At 55.5% G+C, this 25,952-nt stretch overlaps 1 protein-coding gene across 3 annotated transcripts in view; it reads left to right on the forward strand.

The window, feature by feature from the left end:
• Positions 1 to 507: 507 nt before the first annotated feature.
• Positions 508 to 25,952, forward strand: part of SLC12A8 (solute carrier family 12 member 8) — a 46,161-nt gene continuing 20,716 nt past the window's right edge. For all 3 annotated transcript variants that reach the window (XM_040358324.1, XM_040358325.1, XM_040358326.1), the window contains exons 1-8: positions 508 to 573; positions 9,615 to 9,779; positions 12,202 to 12,348; positions 13,724 to 13,915; positions 15,785 to 16,016; positions 22,884 to 22,997; positions 25,166 to 25,253; positions 25,363 to 25,450. In XM_040358324.1, coding sequence (XP_040214258.1) covers positions 9,705 to 9,779; positions 12,202 to 12,348; positions 13,724 to 13,915; positions 15,785 to 16,016; positions 22,884 to 22,997; positions 25,166 to 25,253; positions 25,363 to 25,450 — 936 coding nt within the window. In that variant the 5' untranslated portion in view covers positions 508 to 573; positions 9,615 to 9,704. The remainder of the gene's footprint in view (positions 574 to 9,614; positions 9,780 to 12,201; positions 12,349 to 13,723; positions 13,916 to 15,784; positions 16,017 to 22,883; positions 22,998 to 25,165; positions 25,254 to 25,362; positions 25,451 to 25,952) is intronic.

Consider the following 25,952-nt stretch of genomic DNA (forward strand, 5'->3'; position numbering starts at 1 on the left):
GGGATCTATAGGGGAGGGGATAGATCTATGGGGGAGAGATCTATGGGGGAGAAGGAGACGATCTATGGGGAATCTATAGGGGGAAGGGGAGCGATCTATGGGGGGATCTATATGGGCAGGGGAGAGATCTATGGGGCATCTATAGGGGGGGGAGAGATCTATGGGGGGGAGATCTATGGGGGATCTATAGGGGGAGGGGAGAGATCTATGGGGGATCTATAGGGGGAGGGGAGAGATCTATGGGGGGAGGGGAGAGATCTATGGGGGATCTATAGGGGGAGGGGAGAGATCTATGGGGGGAGGGGAGAGATCTATGGGGGGGAGGGGAGAGATCTATGGGGGGGTCATTGTAGGCAGAGGAGTGATGCTGCTATACTAGGATCCGTCATTCCTGTAGTGCTCCGGAGACACACCGGACTCCTCTCCGGTATATGGAGGTGACATGATGGAGATTTTCTCCCTCCGATATTATTTGGGCGGGAGGGGCGGGGTCAGGTGTGACAGTGGGCGGGGCCGGACAAGTCACACGTGGCTCAGGTGACGCAGCGGACGGAGCGGAGATCGGGAGAGTCGGTGAGTGAGAGACGGCCGGTGATCCCGGTGTACGGAGCTATAAATGCACCCCCCATATTATATACACCTGTACATTGTATACCCCCCCCATATATTATATACACCTGTACATTGTATACCCCCCCCCCCCCCATATTATATACACCTGTACATTGTATACCCCCCCCATATTATATACACCTGTACATTGTATACCCCCCCCTGTATATTATATACACCTGTACATTGTATACCCCCCCCCCCATATTATATACACCTGTACATTGTATACCCCCCCCCCCCCATATTATATACACCTGTACATTGTATACCCCCCCCATATTATATACACCTGTACATTGTATACCCCCCCCCTGTATATTATATACACCTGTACATTGTATACCCCCCCATATATTATATACACCTGTACATTGTATACCCCCCCCTGTATATTATATACACCTGTACATTGTATACCCCCCCATATATTATATACACCTGTACATTGTATACTCCCCCCCCCCATATATTATATACACCTGTACATTGTATACCCCCCCCCCCCATATTATATACACCTGTACATTGTATACCCCCCCATATTATATACACCTGTACATTGTATACCCCCCCATATATTATATACACCTGTACATTGTATACTCCCCCCCCCCCATATATTATATACACCTGTACATTGTATACCCCCCCCCCATATTATATACACCTGTACATTGTATACCCCCCGTATATTATATACACCTGTACATTGTATACCCCCCGTATATTATATACACCTGTACATTGTATACCCCCCGTATATTATATACACCTGTACATTGTATACCCCCCCCCTATATTATACACACCTGTACATTGTATACCCCCCCCCCATATATTATACACACCTGTACATTGTATACCCCCCCCCCATATATTATACACACCTGTACATTGTATACCCCCCCCCCATATATTATACACACCTGTACATTGTATACCCCCCGTATATTATATACACCTGTACATTGTATACCCCCCCCATATATTATATACACCTGTACATTGTATACCCCCCCATATATTATATACACCTGTACATTGTATACCCCCCCCATATATTATATACACCTGTACATTGTATACACCCCCCTATATTATATACACCTGTACATTGTATACACCCCCCTATATTATATACACCTGTACATTGTATACCCCCCCCGTATATTATATACACCTGTACATTGTATACACCCCCCTATATTATATACACCTGTACATTGTATACCCCCCCATATATTATACACACCTGTACATTGTATACCCCCCCTATATTATATACACCTGTACATTGTATACGCAATAAACCCTAAAGATACCCAATATTCTGAGGAGGGCAGCAACCCCCCCCCCCCCCCCTGACATTCTATACAACCTCAGAGGACTGGCAGTGCCACCTACCTATAGACCCGGAGATTGTGTGATGCAGTGCTGGGACAAGGCCATTTGATGCCCAGGGCGAAGATGACAAACTGCCCCCCCCCCCCCCCATTTTTAAGAAAGAATCAATGTTGTTTTAAAACAAAGGACTGTTCCCCCTTGAGTGGGACTTTGAAAGCCACAGACACTGTGATGCCCCTCCCCCCCTGCCCCCGCTCTCCTGCTACCGCCCACTATTCAGGTGTCCGGCCCCTTGTCGAGCGCCGGGCATCTGAATTACAGCCGTAGGGGTGTATTTGGAAGTGCCTGATTAGATCCATAGGCTCTAATAGGCTTCCTAATTGGAGCCTGTGGGCGCTAATAGGCTTCCAAATTGTTAAGCAGCGGCCGCACTGCTGTGCGTTCTCTGCTTATGTAGTGCTGTGTTAGGGAATCGCTTCTCTAAGGCTCCATTCACACATAGGCGTTTTTACGCCCGACGCTATTGCAGCCTGAAATACGCTGGAGGGGCGATTTAACATTGTCGGCTATGGAGATGGTTCACATCTCTACGCCGAACGCCGAAACGCCGTACGCTTGAAGCTCAAAACAAGTCCCGGACCCTTTTTTTCAGGCAGCTTCGGCGTTCGGCCATAGCCGACAATGTGTAAATCACCCCTCCAGCGAAAACTGCGGTAAAAAACGCCGCAATTTGTCGCGGCAAATCGCGGTACAATACGCCGTGTTCAGGTGTGAATGCAGCCACTGACCCACCTCTCAGCCAATCAGGTGCACCGGGTCTGGTTACCGGTCACCTGATTGGCTGAAGCGATAGATTTGACCAAGACAGGTAAGTGCCGGGTGGGGGGCACACTGGCGGCATTTGATGGGGCACACTGGCAGCACGCTGGTGGCAATTGATGGGCACGCTGGTGGCAATTGATGGGCACGCTGGTGGCAATTGATGGGCACACTGGTGGCAATTGATGGGCACACTGGTGGCAATTGATGGGCACACTGGCGGCAATTGATGAGCACACACTGGCAGCAATTGGTTACAGTGGCTGTGTTTGATGGCACAGTGGCTGCGTTTGATGGGCACAGTGGCGACAATTGATAGCACAGCGACTGCGTGTGATGGGCACATTTTCTTGCGTGTGGGCACATTTTCTTGCGTGTGGGCACAGTGGCTGCGTGTGATGGGCACAGTGGCTGCGTGTGATGACACAGTGGCTGCGTGTGATGACACAGTGGCTGCGTGTGATGACACAGTGGCTGCGTGTGATGACACAGTGGCTGCGTGTGATGACACAGTGGCTGCGTGTGATGACACAGTGGCTGCGTGTGATGACACAGTGGCTTCGTTTGATGGGCACAGTGGCGACAATTGATAGCACAGTTTCTGCGTGTGATGGGCACAGTGGCTGCGTGTGATGGGCACAGTGGCTGCGTGTGATGGGCACAGTGGCTGCGTGTGATGGGCACAGTGGCTGCGTGTGATGGGCACAGTGGCTGCGTGTGATGACACAGTGGCTGCGTTTGATGACACAGTGGCTGCGTTTGATGAGCACAGTGGCTGCGTTTGATGGGCACAGTGGCAGCGTGTGATGGGCACAGTGGCAGCGTGTGATGGGCACAGTGGCTGCGTGTGATGGCACAGTGGCTTCGTTTGATGGGCACAGTGGCGACAATTGATAGCACAGTGGCAGCGTGTGATGGGCACAGTGGCTGCGTGTGATGGGCACAGTGGCTGCGTGTGATGACACAGTGGCTGCGTGTGATGACACAGTGGCTGCGTGTGATGGGCACAGTGGCTGCGTGTGATGGGCACAGTGGCTGCGTGTGATGGGCACAGTGGCTGCGTGTGATGGGCACAGTGGCTGCGTGTGATGGGCACAGTGGCTGCGTGTGATGACACAGTGGCTGCGTGTGATGACACAGTGGCTGCGTGTGATGACACAGTGGCTGCGTGTGATGGGCACAGTGGCTGCGTGTGATGGGCACAGTGGCTGCGTGTGATGGGCACAGTGGCTGCGTGTGATGGGCACAGTGGCTGCGTGTGATGGGCACAGTGGCTGCGTGTGATGGGCACAGTGGCTGCGTGTGATGGGCACAGTTTCTGCGTGTGATGGCACAGTGGCTTCTTTTGATGGGCACAGTTTCTGCGTTTGATGGGCACAGTGGCTGCGTTTGATGGGCACAGTGGCTGCGTTTAGCACAGTGGCTGCGTTTGGCACACTTTCTGCGTGTGATGGGCACATTTTATTGCGTGTGGGCTCAGTGGCTGCGTTTGATGGGCACAGTGGCTGCGTTTGATGGGCACAGTGGCTGCGTGTGATGGGCACAGTGGCTGCGTGTGATGGGCACAGTGGCTGCGTGTGATGGGCACAGTGGCTGCGTGTGATGGGCACAGTGGCTGCGTGTGATGGGCACAGTTTCTGCGTGTGATGGCACAGTGGCTTCTTTTGATGGGCACAGTTTCTGCGTTTGATGGGCACAGTGGCTGCGTTTGATGGGCACAGTGGCTGCGTTTAGCACAGTGGCTGCGTTTGGCACACTTTCTGCGTGTGATGGGCACATTTTATTGCGTGTGGGCTCAGTGGCTGCGTTTGATGGGCACAGTGGCTGCGTTTGATGGGCACAGTGGCTGCGTGTGATGGGCACAGTGGCTGCGTGTGATGGGCACAGTGGCTGCGTGTGATGGGCACAGTTTCTGCGTGTGATGGGCACAGTGAGGCTGCAATTGATGGGTTGCATGGCTCATTTAAAATATCACACACACAAAAAAAAAAGTGATCTGCCATTTTTTATGAATACATGATATGATGACTCTGAGGCTGGGGGGGGGAGGGGGAGAGCTTTCCTCCAGCACTGCAGGGGGGACGTTCTTGCTTTGCTGGAGTTTGGCTGCATCCCGTCACTTGCTGTTTGCGGTCTTTAAATAAGTTAGAAATATGCTGGACATTTTCAGTTGCTACATAGATGTATTCCACATACACACTTTATTTTATTACAATGCATGATTTTCATGAAGATACAGTGTGTGCAATAAATCTGTGTACAACCTAAAAGGTCCCAGTGTATCTCTAACCTATTTATTAATATTTTACTTTTCACTTTAGTAAACCTGCACTGTTTAGTTTGGGGGTAGCTATGGGGCATTGAGGACAACTGTTGGGCATTGGGGGTGTCTCTCTCAAGGTTTTGGGTATCTGTCGGTAAGTGGAAGTATCTCTTGGGCATTAGAGACATCTATATAGGTTTGGGGTATCTGTTGGGTATTGGGGGGGGGGGTATCTCTCAGGGTTTGGAGGATATGTTGGGTATTGGGGGCAGGGCTCGACAAATCCCGGGCGCCAGGTCGCCATGGCGACTAGAAATAGGGTCCTGGCGACTTGAATTGGAAGGGGGGGCAAAAAAAAAAAAAAAAGCTGTGAGCTGGGGCCATCTGGTGGTGGGCCGTTGGTATTACAAGTTAAAGCGGTAGTTCACCCTCACTGACATGATTTTACCATCGAGACAGGCATTGTAGCGCGAGCTACAGTATGCCTGTCCCGATTTTTTTACCCCCGGACTCACCTTGTAATCGTACATTATAGATTTCGGCTCCCGCGGGGAATGGGCGTGCCTATGGAGAGGGAGGATGATTGACGGCCGGCTCTGGCACGTCACTCTCCCCGAAGACAGCCGGAGTAGGTCTCGGCTCTTCACGGCGCCTGCGCACAGGCTATGCGCAGGCGCCGTGAAGAGCCAAGCCTATTTCGGCTATTTCCGGAGAAGCGTGACGCGCCAGAGCTGGCCGTCAATCATCCTCCGTCTCCATAGGCACGCCCATTCCCCGAGGGGAGTCGGTATCTTCGATGTACGAGTAAACGGTGAGTACGGGAAAAAAAAAATCGGGACAGGCATACTGTAGCTCGCGCTACAATGCCTGATTTTATGGTAGAACAAAACATTTTTTTTTTTTTTTGGGTTTATAGGGTGAACCCCCGCTTTAAGCATTACAAGTTAAACAGCAATTCTAATGTCATTTTTCACTATTTTCACTGCCATATTCTTCCCTCTAATTAGAACCCCCAAACATTATATATATTTTTTATCCTAACACCCTAGAGAATAAAATGGCGATCGTTCCAATACTTTCTGTCACGCCGTATTTGCGCAGCGGTCTTACAAGCGCACTTTTTTTGTGAAAAAATGACACTTTTTTTTAATAAAAAAATAAGACAACAGTAAAGTTATCCCCATTTTTTTTTTATATTACGAAAGATAATGTTACGCCGAGTAAATTGATACCCAACATGTCACGCTTCAAAATTGCGTCCGCTCGTGGAATGCCGACAAACTTTTACCCTTTAAAATCTTCATAGGCGACGTTTAAAAAAAATCTACAGGTTGCATGTTTTGAGTTACAGAGGAGGTCTAGGGCTAGAATTATTGCTCTCGCTCTACCAATCGCAGCGATACCTCACATGTGGTTTGAACACCGTTTACATATGCGGGCGCTGCTCGCGTATGTGTTCGCTTCTGCGCGCAAGCTCGTCGGGACGGGGCGCGTTTTCTGGCTCCTAACTTTTTTACCTGGCTCCCAGATTCCAAGCAAATTTGTCAAACCCTGATTGGCGGTATCTCTCAGGCTTTGAAGTATCTGTCAGTTATTGGTGGAATCTGTCAGGGTTTGGGGGGTATCACTCAGAGTTTGGGGTCTTTGTTGGTGAATTGTGACACCCTCATTCCCATTAGATGTCACCATTCACCAACAGAGACCCCAAAATCTAAGAGATACCCCCCCAATCCCTGACAGATGCTCCAAACCCTGAGAGACACCCCAAACCCGGACAGATATCTGATGGGGATTTCTCTCAAGCTTTGAAGTATCTGTTGGGTATTGGGAGGTGTCTGTTGGGTATTGGGAGGTGTCTGTTGGGTATCTGTTGGGTATTGGGGGGTGTCTGTTGGGTATTGGGGGGGTGTCTGTTGGGTATTTGGGGGGTGTCTGTTGGGTATTGGGGGGGTGTCTGTTGGGTATTGGGAGGTGTCTGTTGGGTATCTGTTGGGTATTGGGGGGGTGTCTGTTGGGTATTGGGGGGTGTCTGTTGGGTATTGGGGGGTATCTCTTAGGGTTTGAAGTATCTGTCAGTTATTGGTGGAATCTTTCAGGGATTGGGGGGTATCTCTCAGATTTTTGGGGTCTCTGTTGGTGAATGGTGATACCCCAAACTCTGAGTGATACCCCCAATGCCTGACAGATGCTCCAACCCTAAGAGAGACCTCCAATCCCCATCAGATCTCAAGATTTGAAGTATCTGTTGGGTATTGGGGGGGGGCGGTGACTCCTGGGTTCCCCCAATTTTCCGGGATAAGATATCGGCACCCCCCCCCCCCTCTGTTCTCTGTGGAGTTCATTTTGTAAACGTTGAAGATTTCTTCCGATGTTCCTCCTCCTGTCTCCAGTGGGGAAGATTTCCTGCACTTCCTGTACTGGAGACACAGCAGGAAGTGAGAGAAATCAGTGTGGAGTGTCAGTGACCCCCGTAGTGGGGGTGGTGGAGTGTCAGTGACCCCCGTAGTGGGGGTGGTGGAGTGTCAGTGACCCCCATAGTGGGGGGTGGTGGAGTGTCAGTGACCCCCGTAGTGGGGGTGGTGGAGTGTCAGTGACCCCCATAGTGGGGGGTGGTGGAGTGTCAGTGACCCCCGTAGTGGGGGTTGGTTGAGTGTCAGTGACCCCCATAGTGGGGGGTGGTGGAGTGTCAGTGACCCCCGTAGTGGGGGTGGTGGAGTGTCAGTGACCCCCATAGTGGGGGGTGATGGAGTGTCAGTGACCCCCGTAGTGGGGGTGGTGGAGTGTCAGTGACCCCCGTAGTGGGGGTGGTGGAGTGTCGGTGCCCCCCCCCGTAGTGGGGGTGGTGGAGTGTCAGTGACCCCCGTAGTGAGGGTGGTGGAGTGTCGGTGCCCCCCCCCCCCCGTAGTGGGGGTGGTGGAGTGTCAGTGACCCCCGTAGTGAGGGTGGTGGAGTGTCGGTGCCCCCCCCCCCGTAGTGGGGGTGGTGGAGTGTCAGTGACCCCCGTAGTGAGGGTGGTGGAGTGTCGGTGCCCCCCCCCCGTAGTGGGGGTGGTGGAGTGTCAGTGACCCCCATAGTGGGGGTGGTGGAGTGTCGGTGCCCCCCATAGTGAGGGGGGTGGAATGTCGGTCACTGGATGCCGGGCAGTCATGGTCCCGGATACGAGGAGGAAGTAGACGGAGGGTGGAGGCTCCCGCTCGCTGTCAGCAGGTTTACTCTCATTAACCCTTTCCAGGCTGAGGATAGGATCACAGCTGTGCTTTGTGTGTCGGCATTCCGTACCGGGGGGGGGGGGGGACAGGTGCCACAGTTCTCACCTGGCTGGAAGACATTTCTGGGAGGGGGACAGGTGAGGGGGGAACGGAGGGGTGGTGGAATGTGACCATATGGAAGTATGTCCACCGCATACACCCCCCATCTATGCCCCCCGCACCCCCCCTCGTGCACGCCCCATACACCCCCCCTCGTGCACGCCCCATACACCCTAATCTCTGCAGATCTTGCCAGTTTTGGCCCCTTTTGTTTGCCGGTTTTTCTGCCGCGAACAATCCGGAGTCTTCAAGTTTGTATGTGAGGAAGCGACTTCCTTCCATCCTGTGCACCGGGGGGGGGGGGCAGACAGTGGTGGGGATGGGGCGGGCAGACGGTGGTGGGGATGGGGCTGATGGGGTGGGGGGGCAGACGGTGGTGGGTATGGGGTGGGGGGGCAGCAAGGATATGAAATGTCAGATTCTGTGTTCGGCTTTAGTTGTCACCAGAACAGGAACAGAGGGAAAACCTTCTAATGGGGACACCTGTTCCCAGGGGCGGGCTGACCATTCGGACACTGCCCGAGGGCCCCATGCCACTAGGGGGCCCCCATCAGGGTTGCCAGCCTCAGTAAAACCACCTCTCCAGTACCTTTTCAGTGTGTGTATGTATACTGTGTGGCCCCATAATCTCTTATGGCCCGGGGGGGCCCCATGATCTCCTATGGCCCCTGGGGCCCCATGAGTTGGCAGTCCGCCCCTGCCTGTTCCCATGTTGTTATTATTATTATTTAGGTACTTATACAGCGCCGTCAATTTACGCAAGGGCTTTACATATACATTGTATATTCACATCTGTGCCCACCCCCAAGGAGCTCACAATCTAAGGCCCCCAACTCACATTCATATATTAGGGCCAATTGACCTACCAGCATGTCTTTGGAGGGTGGGAGGAAACCGGAGTACCCGGAGGAAACCCACGCAGGCACAGGGAGAACATGCAAACTCCAGGCAGGTAGTGTCATGGTCGGGATTCGAACCAGCGACCCTTTTTACTGCTAGGCGAGAGTGCTACCCACTACACCACTGTGTTATCTGTGTAAAGGGGGATTTCCTCTCACTTCCTGTATGGACTCCATAACAGGAAGTAAAGGGAAGTTTCCTAGACGGGACACAGAGGTCCTTACCGACCCCTACTCCACCCAGAACATCGGATGAAATGTATTGGCCCCCCATAAGCCCCTCCTCCTGTAACATCCGATGTCCTCCTCATACAACGTTCCACCAATAATCGGCACTTTGTATCGTTTTCTTCTGTTACATTGTAGCATCGCCATGAGACTGGGCGGGGCGCTGCGGCCTGGCTGGACTGGTCACATGACTCTCTACAGGTGACATCATCGCCACAAGATCCCGACATGAACGGTAGAATCCAATCCGGAGAAATGGCGGAGAGCGGCAACATCACCGACCTCTTCCACGAGGACGCCCAGGTAGGCGGAGCCGAGGCGGCGTCTTTCTTTATATTCTAAAGAGAATGTTTGTTCCCGTTGGCTCATTCTGTCTTCTTATTGGTCCTGAGAATTGTTGAACCCAGGGGCCCCAATTCTCACAAAAACCTTCCAGCTTGGTTCTCATCTCCATGTATAACATTGTATCTTCTTCCAGTTCCTGTACAGGGGCCCCAACAGTGGTGGAGGAGCGGGCAGGTTGGGACCTCAGGGGTGGGGACTGTGGTAGTGACATCATAGTGTTAGTCTTTCTATTTGTTGTGCCCCCCCCATGTGTTGTGTGCTCTGCCCCCCCCATGTGTTGTGTGCTCTGTGTCCCCCCCATGTGTTGTGTGCTCTGTGTCCCCCCCATGTGTTGTGTGCTCTGTGTCCCCCCCATGTGTTGTGTGCTCTGTGTCCCCCCCATGTGTTGTGTGCTCTGTGTCCCCCCCATGTGTTGTGTGCTCTGTGTCCCCCCATGTGTTGTGTGCTCTGTGTCCCCCCATGTGTTGTGTGCTCTGTGTCCCCCCATGTGTTGTGTGCTCTGTGTCCCCCCCATGTGTTGTGTGCTCTGTGTCCCCCCCATGTGTTGTGTGCTCTGTGTCCCCCCATGTGTTGTGTGCTCTGTGTCCCCCCCATGTGTTGTGTGCTCTGTGTCCCCCCCATGTGTTGTGTGCTCTGTGTCCCCCCCATGTGTTGTGTGCTCTGTGTCCCCCCCATGTGTTGTGTGCTCTGTGTCCCCCCATGTGTTGTGTGCTCTGCCCCTCCCCCATGTGTTGTGTGCTCTGCTCCCCCCCCCATGTGTTGTGTGCTCTGCTCCCCCCCCCATGTGTTGTGTGCTCTGCTCCCCCCCCCATGTGTTGTGTGCTCTGCTCCCCCCCATGTGTTGTGTGCTCTGTGTCCCCCCCATGTGTTGTGTGCTCTGTGTCCCCCCCATGTGTTGTGTGCTCTGTGTCCCCCCCATGTGTTGTGTGCTCTGTGTCCCCCCCATGTGTTGTGTGCTCTGTGTCCCCCCCATGTGTTGTGTGCTCTGTGTCCCCCCCATGTGTTGTGTGCTCTGTGTCCCCCCCATGTGTTGTGTGCTCTGTGTCCCCCCATGTGTTGTGTGCTCTGCCCCTCCCCCATGTGTTGTGTGCTCTGCTCCCCCCCCCATGTGTTGTGTGCTCTGCTCCCCCCCCCATGTGTTGTGTGCTCTGCTCCCCCCCCCCCATGTGTTGTGTGCTCTGCTCCCCCCCATGTGTTGTGTGCTCTGTGTCCCCCCCCATGTGTTGTGTGCTCTGTGTCCCCCCCATGTGTTGTGTGCTCTGTGTCCCCCCCATGTGTTGTGTGCTCTGTGTCCCCCCCATGTGTTGTGTGCTCTGTGTCCCCCCCATGTGTTGTGTGCTCTGTGTCCCCCCCATGTGTTGTGTGCTCTGTGTCCCCCCCATGTGTTGTGTGCTCTGCCCCTCCCCCATGTGTTGTGTGCTCTGCCCCTCCCCCATGTGTTGTGTGCTCTGCTCCCCCCCCCATGTGTTGTGTGCTCTGCTCCCCCCCCCCATGTGTTGTGTGCTCTGCTCCCCCCCCATGTGTTGTGTGCTCTGCCCCCCCCCCCCATGTGTTGTATGCTCTGTGTCCCCCCATGTGTTGTGTGCTCTGCTCCCCCCCCCCCATGTGTTGTGTGCTCTGCTCCCCCCCCCCCATGTGTTGTGTGCTCTGCCCCCCCCCATGTGTTGTGTGCTCTGCTCCCCCCCCCATGTGTTGTGTGCTCTGTGTCCCCCCCATGTGTTGTGTGCTCTGTGTCCCCCCCATGTGTTGTGTGCTCTGTGTCCCCCCCATGTGTTGTGTGCTCTGTGTCCCCCCCATGTGTTGTGTGCTCTGTGTCCCCCCCATGTGTTGTGTGCTCTGTGTCCCCCCCATGTGTTGTGTGCTCTGCTCCCCCCCCCCCATGTGTTGTGTGCTCTGTGTCCCCCCCATGTGTTGTGTGCTCTGTGTCCCCCCCATGTGTTGTGTGCTCTGCTCCCCCCCCCCATGTGTTGTGTGCTCTGTGTCCCCCCCATGTGTTGTGTGCTCTGTGTCCCCCCCATGTGTTGTGTGCTCTGTGTCCCCCCCATGTGTTGTGTGCTCTGTGTCCCCCCCATGTGTTGTGTGCTCTGCTCCCCTCCCCCATGTGTTGTGTGCTCTGCTCCCCCCCCCCATGTGTTGTGTGCTCTGCTCCCCCCCCCATGTGTTGTGTGCTCTGCTCCCCCCCCATGTGTTGTGTGCTCTGCTCCCCCCCCCCCCATGTGTTGTGTGCTCTCCCCCCCCCCCCCCCAATGTGTTGTGTGCTCTCCCCCCCCATATTTTTTGGATGGAACATTCTAGTCCCCCTAATCTTCGCCTCACCCCTCCCCCACTCTGGCCCAGATATGTGATGTTGGCTCACGTGTCTCCTTGTTTTCCTTTCTAGGTGTCCCAGCTTCAGTCTCAGCCCTGGTGGAAGATCCAGCTGTTTGTCTGGGAACCGGTTCTCTTCGGGACGTGGGATGGCGTGTTCACATCCTGTATGATCAATATCTTTGGGGTGGTTTTATTCCTCCGCACCGGCTGGCTGGTGGTGAGTGTCGGCTTGTGGGCGGCTCTGAAGGCCGAACTCTCCGGAGTGTCACATGATGGTGAAAGTCAATTATTAATAGTGATTATGATTCTGGTGTGGTCATTTATGTGCCGCCCTCGTGAGGACGGGTGCCCCTGTGCCGCCCTCGTGAGGACGGGTGCCCCTGTGCCGCCCTCGTGAGGACGGGTGCCCCTGTGCCGCCCTCGTGAGGACGGGTGCCCCTGTGCCGCCCTCGTGAGGACGGGTGCCCCTGTGCCGCCTCGTGAGGACGGGTGCCCCTGTGCCGCCTCGTGAGGACGGATGCCCCTGTACTGTCCCAAGATGTGATGGTGCTGTAGCGCCTCTGAGGACTGATACCCCTGTTGCGCCTCTGAGGTCCACTGTGGAGCCTCTAAAGGACTGATACCCCTGTGCCGCCACTGAGGACTGAGACCCCTGTACTGTCCCAAGGTCCTATACCCCTGTGCCCTCTCTGAGGACTGATACCCCTGTACTGACCCAAGGTGTGATGACGCTGTGCCGCCTCTGAGGACTGGTGCCCCTGTGCCGCCTCTGAGGACTGGTGCCCCTGTGCCGCCTCTGAGGACTGGTGCCCCTGTGCCGCCTCTGAGGACTGGTGCCCCTGTGCCGCCTCTGAGGACTGATGCCCCTGTACTGTCCCAAGGTCCTGTACCCGTGTAGCGCCCCTGAGGACCGATGCCCCTGTAGCGCCCCTGACAGGTGGAGCCAAGCTGAATTACCAAATCTGGGCTAAATTGTTATCTTTGCCTCCAAGTCTTAATTTTGGAGCTGTTGCCTGCAGTACCTCTTCTTCTCCACAAGATGTCCTTTGTCCTGCCATGTGGTGGCACTTTACACTTTCTATTGACTTTCTTGCAGCAGGAAAATGCCACATAACCGTGTAACAGTCTACCCGTGTATGTGGCAATCTATACCGGCTGGTCCCACAGTGACCTTCATCTCGTGAGCTCTCATTGGGCACAAAGTCTCCGGATCTCCGTCCAATAGAACGCCTTTGGGATGAGGCTGAATGAGGTTTTCAGGATGAAATGCAGAATACGAATCATCCAGTATGGGGGGGGATGGGGGATAATTCTCCCAATATGTCCGGCTCTATGTTGGACCTCGGCTGTTCTGGAGACTCCAGGAGATCCGACCCGCCACAGAGACGTGTCCTGAGATTTTCTATTGTAATACCCAATCTCGGCCAGTAGATGTCACTGTAATGGCACCACAAGAACTCACACCGAATAACATTGGAAATATATATATATTTTTTTATATTTTTATCCCCATCGGAAGAAAGTTCCGGAACAGATCTGTAATGATGATTCTGTGTCATTTTCTGGCTCACTGAGTCCCGTTCTCCTCGCAGGGTAACACCGGCATCCTCCTCGGCATCTTCCTGGTGTCCTTCGTCATCCTGGTGGCGCTGGTGACGGTGTTGTCGGGAATCGGCGTGTGTGAGCGATGCAGCATAGGCAATGGCGGTGTATACTCCATGATCTCCACCGTCCTGGGGGGGAAGGTTGGAGGAACGGTGGGACTCCTCTACATATTCGGCCAGGTGAGGGGATGAAATGATTGTGTAAATCTTCTGTGTCATGTGACTTCTTCCTCTGTAGGTGCGCTCATCTCCGCCATCGTCCTAAAACGGAAAAGAATAAAAACCTAGAACATCGGAAGAAAAATATGAAATAAGACTTTCCATACAGCGGGCTCTGTGCCCCTGGCCGCACCGGGCTCTGTGCCCCTGGCCGCACCGGGCTCTGTGCCCCTGGCCGCACCGGGCTCTGTGCCCCTGGCCGCACCGGGCTCTGTGCCCCTGACCGCAGCGGGCTCTGTGCCCCTGGCCGCACCGGGCTCTGTGCTCTTGGCGCCTGACCGCACCGGGCTCTGTGCTCCTGGTCGCACCGGGCTCTGTGCTCCTGGTCGCACCGGGCTCTGTGCTCCTGGTCGCACCGGGCTCTGTGCTCCTGGCGCCTGGCCGCACCGGGCTCTGTGCTCCTGGTCGCACCGGGCTCTGTGCTCCTGGCGCCTGGCCGCACCGGGCTCTGTGCTCCTGGCGCCTGGCCGCACCGGGCTCTGTGCTCTTGGCGCCTGACCGCACCGGGCTCTGTGCCCCTGGCCGCACGCTCTGTGCCCCTGGCCGCACCGGGCTCTGTGCCCCTGGCCGCACCGGGCTCTGTGCTCTTGGCGCCTGGCCACACCGGGCTCTGTGCCGCTGGCGCTTGGCCGCACCGAGCTCTCTGTGTTCCTGGCACCTGGCTGCACCGGGCTCTGTGCCCCTTGGCCGCACCGCGCTCTGTGCTCCTGGCCGCACTGGGCTCTCTGTGCGCCTGGCCGCACCGGGCTCTGTGCTCCTGGCGCCTGGCCGCACCGGGCTCTGTGCTCCTGGCGCTTGGCCGCACCAAGCTCTCTGTGCGCCTGGCCGCACCGGGCTCTGTGCCCCTGGCCGCACCGGGCTCTGTGCCCCTGGCCGCACCGGGCTCTGTGCCCCTGGCCGCACCGGGCTCTGTGCTCCTGGCGCCTGGCCGCACCGGGCTCTGTGCTTCTGGCGCCTGGCTGCACCGGGCTCTGTGCTCCTGGCGCCTGGCCGCACCGGGCTCTGGGCGCCTGGCCGCACCAGGCTCTGTGCTCCTGGCGCCTGGCCGCACCGGGCTCTGTGCTCCTGGCGCCTGGCCGCACCGGGCTCTGTGCTCCTGGCGCCTGGCCGCACCGGGCTCTGTGCTCCTGGTCGCACCGGGCTCTGTGCTCCTGGTCGCACCGGGCTCTGTGCTCCTGGCCGCACCGGGCTCTGTGCTCCTGGCCGCACCGGGCTCTGTGCTCCTGGCCGCACCGGGCTCTGTGCCCCTGGCCGCACCGGGCTCTCTGTGCTCCTAGCGGCATCCTGCTTTATGTTTGGGGGTTTAGATACAATTTAAAGTGAACTTTACTAAGGGAAACATAGAAGCTGCATTTGCTGACCTGCTTTTGAAAATGCTAGCTGCCTGGCTGACTTTGGAACACGCATGCATGCAGCAGGTGAACTTGGATTTTATGATCTACACGCTTCTTTGGATTAGTGACCAGTGGCGGCCACTCCAGAAGGAGCGCAGGGGTGAGCCCCCCCCCCCCCAATCTATGCATCTGGCCTCTAATCTCCATGCAAGGCACCGGACACGTGTTTATTTTTTTTTTTTAAGCACACGATTAGAGCCCCCCCCCCCCCCCCCCTTGGCTGGAGCACCAACTGCCATTGTTAGTGACCCCAAAAACATTGAACCCAGATGACCATCATGGGAGCCAGGCAACTAGTATTTTCAGAAGGAGAGATGAGCAGTGGCAGCCAGGCATGCGGGTTTTTTGGGAAATGCAAAGCACAGGCGGCTCGGCTCCAGTCAGGAAGTCCCTCGCAGAGCTGTGTAGATCGGATTGACCAATCTCTGTCCCTCAGTGTGTTGCAGGCGCCATGTACATCACCGGCTTCGCCGAGTCCATCTCCGACCTCCTCCACCTGCAGAGTACCTGGGCCGTGCGCGGAATCTCGCTGGCTGTGCTGCTGGGATTGCTCGGCATCAACCTGGCCGGAGTCAAGTGGATCATTCGGCTGCAGCTGCTGCTCCTCTTCCTATTGGCCGTCTCCACCCTGGACTTCGTGATTGGCTCCTTCTCCCACCTGGATCCAGGTACCCAACGAGTCGGCGAGCAGAACCCCTGAGCAGCTTCCTTGGGGCATTTCTGTATGTAGATGTTTATTGGGGGGGGGGGGGGGTGCGCTCTTGCCTGCGCGCTTTATTGTGCTTTTTGTTGTCCATATCTTACATTGTTGTGCCTCGCTCACTCTCTGCGTCTCTTCTTTGCTTTCTTGCATTCTTGTTTTCTTGCTCGGTCTCATGTGCGTGCACGCTCTCATTTTCTCTCTTCCTTACTTGCTTGTCCTCTTGCACTCTATTTCTCCTGTGCTCTAATTTGTTATCTCTCTTGGCTTGTTGCTTTTTTTGTTCTCTCTCCTGCACTCTCCTGAACTCTCGCCTCTTGCACTCTCTGATCACTCTCGCCTGCACGCTCCCTCTTGTTTGCTTAACTGCGCTCTCGCTACATGTGCTCTCTTGCATTTTTTTCCTGCACGCTCTCTCTTGCTAGGGATCTCATATCCTGTGCTCTTGCTCTCTTTTACTTTAATTGCATTAAGATTTTCTTGCTCCGTCTCATGTGTTTGCTTTAGCTCTCTCTTGCTCGCTCTCGCTCTCTCTCATTCGCTCTCTCTTTCGCTTTCTCGCTCTTTCTTTTTCTTTCTCTCTCGCTCTCTCTTGCTCTCGCTCTCTCTTGCTCTCGCTCTCTCTTGCTCTCGCTCTCTCTTGCTCTCGCTCTCTCTTGCGCTCTCTCTTGCTCTCTCTTGCTCTCTCTTGCTCTCTCTTGCTCTCTCTTGCTCTCTCTTGCTCTCGCTCTCTCTTGCTCTCGCTCTTGCTCCCTCTTGCTCTCGCTCTCTTTCTCTCGCTCCCTCCTTGCTCTCGCTCTCTTTCTCTCGCTCCCTCCTTGCTCTCGCTCTCTTGCTCTCGCTCTCTTGCTCTCGCTCCCTCCTTGCTCTCGCTCCCTCCTTGCTCTCGCTCTCTTGCTCTCGCTCCCTCCTTGCTCTCGCTCTCTTGCTCTCGCTCCCTCCTTGCTCTCGCTCTCTTTCTCTCGCTCCCTCCTTGCTCTCGCTCTCTTTCTCTCGCTCCCTCCTTGCTCTCGCTCTCTTTCTCTCGCTCCCTCCTTGCTCTCGCTCTCTTTCTCTCGCTCCCTCCTTGCTCTCGCTCTCTTTCTCTCGCTCCCTCCTTGCTCTCGCTCTCTTTCTCTCGCTCCCTCCTTGCTCTCGCTCTCTTTCTCTCGCTCCCTCCTTGCTCTCGCTCTCTTTCTCTCGCTCCCTCCTTGCTCTCGCTCTCTTTCTCTCGCTCCCTCCTTGCTCTCGCTCTCTTGCTCTCGCTCCCTCTTGCTCTCGCTCTCTTTCTCTCGCTCTTTTTCACTCTCGCTCTCTTGCTCTGGCTCTGGCTCTCGCTCTCTTGCTCCCGCTCGCTCTTTCTCTCGCTCTTTCTTTCTCTCTCTTGCCTGTGCCCTCTCTTGTTCTATTTTTTTTTTCTTCTCTCTCGCATTGTTGCTTTCATGTTTTCATTCCTGAATTTTCTCTTACCTGCACTCTTACTTGCGTTCTTACCTTTACTCTCTCTCTTGCATTCTTGCCTGCGCTTTCTCATTGCTGGAATCCCATTGGTCTGGGTTTGGGCACTGTATTTTACACAGGTGACCAGCAGCGGATGATGCTGCACTACACACAGGTGACCAGCAGAGGGTGGCAAAGCTCTGTGGATGAGGTTATCCATGGCTCTCAATGTTTTGTGTTGCAGTGCTGCATTACACACAAATGACCAATAGGGGGCGGCAGTGCTTTGTGGATTAAGATAATTTTTTTTAACTCTGCATTACACGCAGGTGACCAGCAGGGGGCGGCAGCGCTCTGTGGATGAGGTCACTGTTTGCGTCTCGCAGAGTTCACGGCCCCCGTTCTTGGCGCGCTCCTCCCCAGATTATCACTTTCCTTGGCCGTTGTCTGAATTTTCTTCCCGGGACCGGCTGAGTCCATGCAGGGTGCGGTCCCCCTCTTCCCCCCTCCCCCACACAATCCTTCTCTTCCATACATTGCAGATCTGTGCGCTCGCTATTTCCAGGAATATCGATCCCGCCAGTTGTTAGTATTAGGTGATGGGGGGGATGGGGGGGGTGAGGATCGCAGGGATCGGCCTTCCTCCCGGGGAGTGCAGGGTGTGCCCCCCGATCACAGGAAGGAAATGTTTGTCATTTGTCCTCTGTGTCCGTTCTGATGGCTTCCCGTCCCCTCCCCCCTCCCCACACTTTGTACAGGACACTGATCGCGCATTGTGTACAGAACTCATACAGCACACGTGTAATGTATTATCCATACCGCCCAATCACGTGTGAGCTTCCTTTAGTTTGCCTGGCGTGACTAGCAGACAGCTGCATTCTGATTGGTTGGTATGGGCGGTACACTCCAGGTGATCCAATGCCATTCATCATGAAGGAAGTGCACCTGTCTGGCATGTGACGCCTTCCTGTGCACCGCCATGCGCTGTGCTCCCGGAGAACAAGTCCGGTGCGCTTCTGGCTGGGCTCCCAGAGTCGGGTCCGGTGCGCTTCTGGCCGGGCTCCCAGAGTCGGGTCCGGTGCGCTTCTGGCCGGGCTCCTAGAGTCGGGTCCGGTGCGCTTCTGGCCGGGCTCCTAGAGTCGGGTCCGGTGCTCTTCTGGCCGGGCTCCTAGAGTCGGGTCCGGTGCTCTTCTGGCCGGGCTCCTAGAGTCGGGTCCGGTGCGTTTCAGGCCGGGCTCCTAGAGTCGGGTCCGGTGCGCTTCTGGCCGGGCTCCTAGAGTCGGGTCCGGTGTGCTTCTGGCCGGGCTCCTAGAGTCGGGTCCGGTGTGCTTCTGGCCGGGCTCCTAGAGTCGGGTCCGGTGCTCTTCTGGCCGGGCTCCTAGAGTCGGGTCCGGTGCGTTTCAGGCCGGGCTCCTAGAGTCGGGTCCGGTGCGTTTCAGGCCGGGCTCCTAGAGTCGGGTCCGGTGTGCTTCTGGCCGGGCTCCTAGAGTCGGGTCCAGTGCGCTTCTGGCCGGGCTCCTAGAGTCGGGTCCGGTGTGCTTCTGGCCGGGCTCCTAGAGTCGGGTCCGGTGCGCTTCTGGCTGGGCTCCTAGAGTCGGGTCGGTGCGCTTCTGGCTGGGCTCCCAGAGCCGGGTCCGGTGCGCTTCTGGCCGGGCTCCCAGAGTGATGTCTGCACTGTATATAGGCCCCTCCCCCGGTGATCTCTGCACTGTATATAGGCCCCTCCCCCGGTGATCTCTGCACTGTATATAGGCCCCTCCCCAGCGCACACAGGTGATCTCTGCGCTGTATATAGGCCCCTCCCCCGGTGATCTCTGCGCTGTATATAGGCCCCTCCCCCGGTGATCTCTGCGCTGTATATAGGCCCCTCCCCTGGTGATCTCTGCACTGTATATAGGCCCCTCCCCTGGTGATCTCTGCACTGTATATAGGCCCCTCCCCTGGTGATCTCTGCACTGTATATAGGCCCCTCCCCAGCGCACACAGGTGATGTCTGCACTGTATATAGGCCCCTCCCCCAGTGATCTCTGCACCGTATATAGGCCCCTCCCCAGCGCACACAGGTGATCTCTGCACCGTATATAGGCCCCTCCCCCTGTGATCTCTGCACTGTATATAGGCCCCTCCCCAGCGCACACAGGTGATCTCTGCACCGTACGGCGCTCGGCGCCCCTCGCTGACACGCCGGTGGAGTCGCCCGCTTCTGAGACGGGAGAACGTTTCTGCAGATTTTTCCAATTATCTGACATAGATGCAGCATGACCTCATGGAGGAGCGCCGCCGATCTGGACGCCATCCAGGGGACACATCGCCGTCTGTGCTGGAGGTGTGCAGCATGGCGACACCCAACGCCCCGCCCACAAACGCAGCGCCGCGGTGAGAGGGATTATCGATCTGCGCCAAATGAGGAAAAAAAGAAAAGGGAGAGAGAACTCCATTCCAGAGCGATCCCCGCAGGTGATATCCGCGCCGTCCGCTCAGACAATCGGGTTGGACAGATTGGGATTCGCAGTCGATCGTTCACACATTACAGATCCGGCCTGTGAATAATCTGATTTCTGGTCAAGCTCACCACACACCATACAATCTGATTGTTAAATCTCTGCACAATCTTTCTATTCGTCCAATGTGTGATTGAATCCGCAAACGATCGAATGGCCGTAACTTCCCTTCTGGCCCATAGACTCCATTTCTATCAGATTTAATGAAACGTTCGGATAGGGCGGAATATTATCGATCGCTTGAAATTGCTTGGCAGCACTGAGCTGCTTTGTTCATAAATAAATGTATTTTGATCAGATTGTGAGATTGATAACCTTCGATCATATCTCGACTATCGTTCAGAATCCACTCCTCATGTGTGTGGCAAATGGATTGTAAGCTACGGATTGGCCGTTCCTATCAGGAGAGATCAATCAATGCGTGTGGGGCCGCCATTCAATGTAATATGAGGGCCCACTGAACAGCCAATTAAGGGGGGGAGAGCAGGGGATGGGGGGGGGGCTAGGAGAGCTGGTGGGGAGAGGGGAGAAAGCCTAAACCGCTGGGGGGGGGGGTGGTGGCAGTGGGGTGAGGGTGACAGCTGGTGGGGGGGAAGTGGAAATGGGATGGGGGCGAGAGCTGGTGGGGGGGAGAGCTGGTGGGGGAGTGGCAGTTGGGTGGGAGGGAAAGCTTGTGGGGGAGAGTGACAGTGGGTTCGGGGAAGAGTTGGGTGGGGGGGAGTGGCAGTGGGATGGGGGGAGAGTTGGTTGGGGGGGAGTGGAAGTTGGATGGGGGTGAGAGCTGGTGGGGGGGAAGTGTCAGTTGGGTGGGAGGGAAAGCTTGTAGGGGAGAGTGACAGTGGGATGGGGGGAGAGTTGGTTGGGGGGGGGGGGAGTGGCAGTGGGATGGGGGCGAGAGCTGGTGGGGGGGGGGAGTGGCAGTGAGATGGGGGCGAGAGCTGGTTGGGGGGGAGTGGCAGTGGGATGGGGGCGAGAGATGGTGGGGGGAGGAGTGGCAGTGGGATGGGGCGAGAGCTGGTTGGGGGGGAGTGGCAGTGGGATGGGGGCGAGAGCTGGTGGGGGGAGTGGCAGTGGGATGGGGGCGAGAGATGGTGGGGGGAGGAGTGGCAGTGGGATGGGGGCGAGAGCTGGTTGGGGGGGGAGTGGCAGTGGGATGGGGGCGAGAGCTGGTGGGGGGAGGAGTGGCAGTAGAAAAGGAGACAAGAGCTGGTGCAGGGGGGGAGTGGCAGTGGGATGGGAGGGAAAGCTGGTGGGGGAGAGTGACAGTGGGATGGGGGAGAGAGCCGTGGGGGAGTGGCAGTGGGATGAGGGCAAGAGCTGGTGGGGGAGTGCCAGCGGAAAAGGGGCAAGAGCTAGTGGGGAGGGGAGTGCCAGTGGGATGGAGGCAAGAGCTGGTGAGGGGGAGTGACAGTAGGATGGGGGCGAGAGCTGGTGGGGAGGGGCAGTGTGACAGTGGGATGAGGCAAGAGCTGGTGGGGGTAGTTGCAGTGGAAAAGGGAGCGAGAGCTGGAGGGGGGGAGTGGCAGTAGGATAGGGCAAGAGCTGGAGTGGCAGTGGGATAGGGCAAGAGCTTGTGGGGGAGTGGCAGTGGGGGGGTGGCAGTGGAAAAGGGGGTGAGAGCTGGTGGTGGGTGAGTGGCAGTGGGATGGGGGCGAGAGCTGGTGGGGGGGGAGTGGCAAAGGGGGCGAGAACTGGTTGGTCGGAGTGGCAGTGGGATTGGAGGGAAAGCTGGGGGGAGTGGCAGTAGAATGGCAGCGAGAGCTGGTGGGGAAAGTGGCAGTGGGATGGGGGCGAGAGCTGGTGGGGATTGGCAGTGGGGTGATGGGGATGAGCTGGTGGTGGGGGGGCAAGGGGGAGAGCTGGTGGAGGGGAAAGTCAGTGGGGGAGAGCTGGGCGGGGGGGGGGAGCCAGCCATTATAATGGGCCGGTCATTATATAGATGGTGATGGAGGCAGAGGGGCCCCCGGGGTCCGGCCCTCAATTTCTGCGGTGAGATTATCCTGAGCTGTGAATGGTGGAGGAGGAAGAGATTAGCGGCTGCCAGTATTGTGTGCGGCCCCCGGGGAGGGGAGATAGCGGCCTGACTTCTGAGAGTAGAATGGCGCTGTGTCCCTTATCAGGGTGTCACCAAAGTCCGGGGCTGACACCTTCTTGGCTGAGGTTCTCTCACCGGTGACAAGTCCCAGAACTCTCCGATAAAACTCGGTAAAGTTCCTTTTATATCATTCCAGAGGGGTGGAGACCGAGCCAAAGAGCAGGGGGGAGGGGACATTAGAGTGTAAGCTCCTCTGTACAGAGACTGATGTGATGGGGGGGGGGAGGGGACATTAGAGTGTAAGCTCCTCTGTACAGAGACTGATGTGATGGGGGGGGGGAGGGGACATTAGAGTGTAAGCTCCTCTGTACAGAGACTGATGTGATGTGGGGGGAGGGGACATTAGAGTGTAAGCTCCTCTGTACAGAGACTGATGTGATGTGGGGGGAGGGGACATTAGAGTGTAAGCTCCTCTGTACAGAGACTGATGTGACTGTGAGGGAGGGGACATTAGAGTGTAAGCTCCTCTGTACAGAGACTGATGTGATGGGGGGGGGGAGGGGACATTAGAGTGTAAGCTCCTCTGTACAGAGACTGATGTGATGTGGGGGGGAGGGGACATTAGAGTGTAAGCTCCTCTGTACAGAGACTGATGTGATGTGGGGGGAGGGGACATTAGAGTGTAAGCTCCTCTGTACAGAGACTGATGTGACTGTGAGGGAGGGGACATTAGAGTGTAAGCTCCTCTGTACAGAGACTGATGTGACTGTGGGGGGGGGGGGACATTAGAGTGTAAGCTCCTCTGATTGGCTTGTGTGTTGTAGAGATACATATATGATACAATGTAATTCTGTGTGACGGGAATGTTCTCCCCCCGCAGGGCACGGCTTTGTCGGATATTCGGAGGAATTGCTGCGGAATAATACTCTTCCTGATTACTCTGCCGGAGAAACTTTCTTCACCGTGTTTGGCGTATTTTTTCCGGCTGCGACAGGTACTGGGGGGAGGGGCTCTGTGTGTCGTAATGAAAATGAAGAGCCAATCTGCTGCTGTGTGCCGAGATCTCTTGTAATTGAAGTGTTTGTAATAATAATAATAATAATAGAGCTCCTGTTCCCTCATAGCGGAGTAATCAGCGATTGTTTTGTCTGATCCGCCCCCCTCTCTAAACGGTACAAAACCTGGCCGATCCGCCACTTCCTGTGTCCCCCTCTGTGAACTAACCACGATAATCATGGCTGCTGAGCCCTGACTACAGCGGTCAGCTTATGTGCCTCTGTCATCCACAGCTCTCCTCTGTACTCCTCCCTCCCTGCCTGCCGGCTCCCGTGTCTCTGTCCGCCCCCCCGCCTGTCGGCTCCCGTGTCTCTGTCCCCCCCCCCCCCCCCCCCCCCCCGCCTGTCGGCTCCGTGTCTTTACAAAACACCCCGGCAGTCCCTCTCCTTTATCCAGCGGTAACACATTCTGTAAGTGTTTTGCCTCTAAATACCTTTTTTTCAGTTCACGTGACTCCCAGCCGCTCTCCTACTCCAGTTCCCCGGGCTACAGTGGGAGAAGCCGAGTGGCCAGCACAGTGGTTAAGTGATTCCTGGCCGCTCTCCTATTCCTTATCCCCAGGCTACAGTGGGAGATGCCAGTACGGTGGTCACGTGACTCCCGGCCGCTCTCCTGCTCCAATTCCCAGGCTACAGTGGGAGATGCCGAGTGGCCAGCATGGCGATCACGTGACTCTCGGCCGCTTTCTTACTCCGATCCCCGGGCTACAGAGGGAGGTGACTCAGTCAACGTCAGAGGGAGATCTCGGCTCTTGACACTGTAGCCCTTGATTGTAGTAGCAGAGCGGCCGGGAGTCACATGACTGGTCTGAAGATGCCTGGAAAAAGGGAGATGTCAAGCGGCCAGCAGGTGGTCATGTGATTCCCGGCCGCCTTACTACTCTGAACCCTGGGCTACAGTGGGAGATGCCGAGTGGCCAACACAGCAGTCACGTGACTCCCGGCCACTCTCCTACTCTGAACCCTGGGCTACAGTGGAAGATGTGGAGGGGCCAGCATGGCAGTCACGTGACTCCCGGCCACTCTCCTACTCTGAACCCTGGGCTACAGTGGAAGATGTGGAGGGGCCAGCATGGCAGTCACGTGACTCCCGGCCGCTCTCCTGCTCCAATCCCCAGGCTACAGTGGGAGATGTGGAGTGGCCATCATGATGATCACATGACTCCCACCCGCTCTCCTGCTACAATGGGAGGTGCCGAGCGACCAGTACGGTGGTCATGGGACTCCCAGTCATCGTCATAAGGAGATCGCGGCTCTTCCCACTGTAGCCCTGGCCACTCTTCTACTCCCATCGGGCTACAGTTGGAGATGCCGAGCGGCTAGCACGGCGGTCACGTGACTCCCATTCGACGTCAGAGGGAAATCTCGGCTCTTCCCACTGTAGCCCTGGATTGTAGTGGCTGAGCGGCCGTGAGTCATGTGACCAGCCTGAAGATACCTGGAAATAGACTTGGAGGCATCATTTTAAACAAACTCTTGGAGAGCGTGTTATTGTTAAAGGAGAAAAGCTGCCAGCGAAAGTCTCTCGTTGGAGTTTAAACCACTTTAAAAGGAAATAAATCGTGTTATTTTTTTATGCTCAAATACAAAAAAAAAACCTAATACATGACAAAGGCCTCCCAGAGCACTGTTGGTTATGTGCAGAGACAGGACAGCGATTGTCTCTTTTCAGGCTTTTCCCTGAGGGAAACTTTAGACAAATGGAGTGGGCGGAGACACTGCTCTGCAGGGGGCGGAGACCCTATGTCTTTACTTGTCAGTAAATTTTAGCTTGAGGTATTGCACTCTATAAACCACTTTATTTTTTTATTTTTATTTTTTTACAACAAAGCAGCTAAGGAGGCAAAGGAAAACATGAAAAGGAGCCGAGAGCTCCACCTTCTGGCTGAAAACACAAAATGTTGTTCCTGGCCGGCATTATGTATATTTATTAAACAGGCAGAGTCATGCAAGATGGCTACCAGTCTCCTCCTGTGATCTACTGAGCGCTCAGCCATCGGTCAGGCGTGATCAGAAGTATAAATGAGAAACCTAAACATGATACGGATAGGGAGTATGTCGGTGTTTTGGCCGATCGGTGACCTTTTCTCCGTATTCTCACCCTCAGGTGTCATGGCCGGCTTCAACATGAGTGGAGATCTGCGCCGACCGTCTGTCAATATCCCAGTCGGGTCGTTGGCCGCCATCACCATCTCGTAAGTTCCAAATCCGAATCTCACTGGCGTTGTATTTCCTCGTGTGATCCGGATGTGCGGGGTTTGTATTCCTCTAATGTAATTCTCACACCTTGCCCCCCCCCCCCAGCTGGTTCCTCTACGTCGTCTTCGTCTTCTTGTTGGGCGCCACCTGCGCTCGGGAGTTCCTGCGCTATGAATTTATGATCGCTGAGAAGGTAAGTGCGCTCCGGTGACTTTTTTTTTGGGGGGGGGGGACTAAATATTTGTATAGTTTAGTTTGTTTCATTTATTTGGTATTGCCTTTTTTTTTTTTTTTTTTTTTTATTCATTTTATTATTTGTATACTGCTTTATTTTCCATTTTTCTGTGTTTTTTTTTTTTTGTATAGTCCAGGATAGGTGAAGGGGGGAAAAAAAGAGAAATGAGAGAGCGCCACTTTAGTGCAGACCGAAACATTTTATTTAAAAGAAAACAAGGCACAAATTGGACACTCACATTTTGTAGATCATAAACTGGTTCATAAAGGGTAAAAGTCGCCGGCATGTCATTGGCGATGGAGCCGCCTAGGCTGTGGAGCCGCCAGGGTCTCTGGGCAGGCCTATGGAGCCGCCAGGGTTTCTGAGCATGTGCCCCACCCCCTTTGGGCAGGCCGATGGAGCCGCCTTGGCTGTGGAGCCACCAGGGTTTCTGAGCATGTGCCCCACCCCCTCTGGGCAG

The sequence above is a fragment of the Rana temporaria genome, chromosome 6 (assembly GCF_905171775.1).
Source record: "Rana temporaria chromosome 6, aRanTem1.1, whole genome shotgun sequence".
Lineage (NCBI taxonomy): Eukaryota > Metazoa > Chordata > Amphibia > Anura > Ranidae > Rana > Rana temporaria.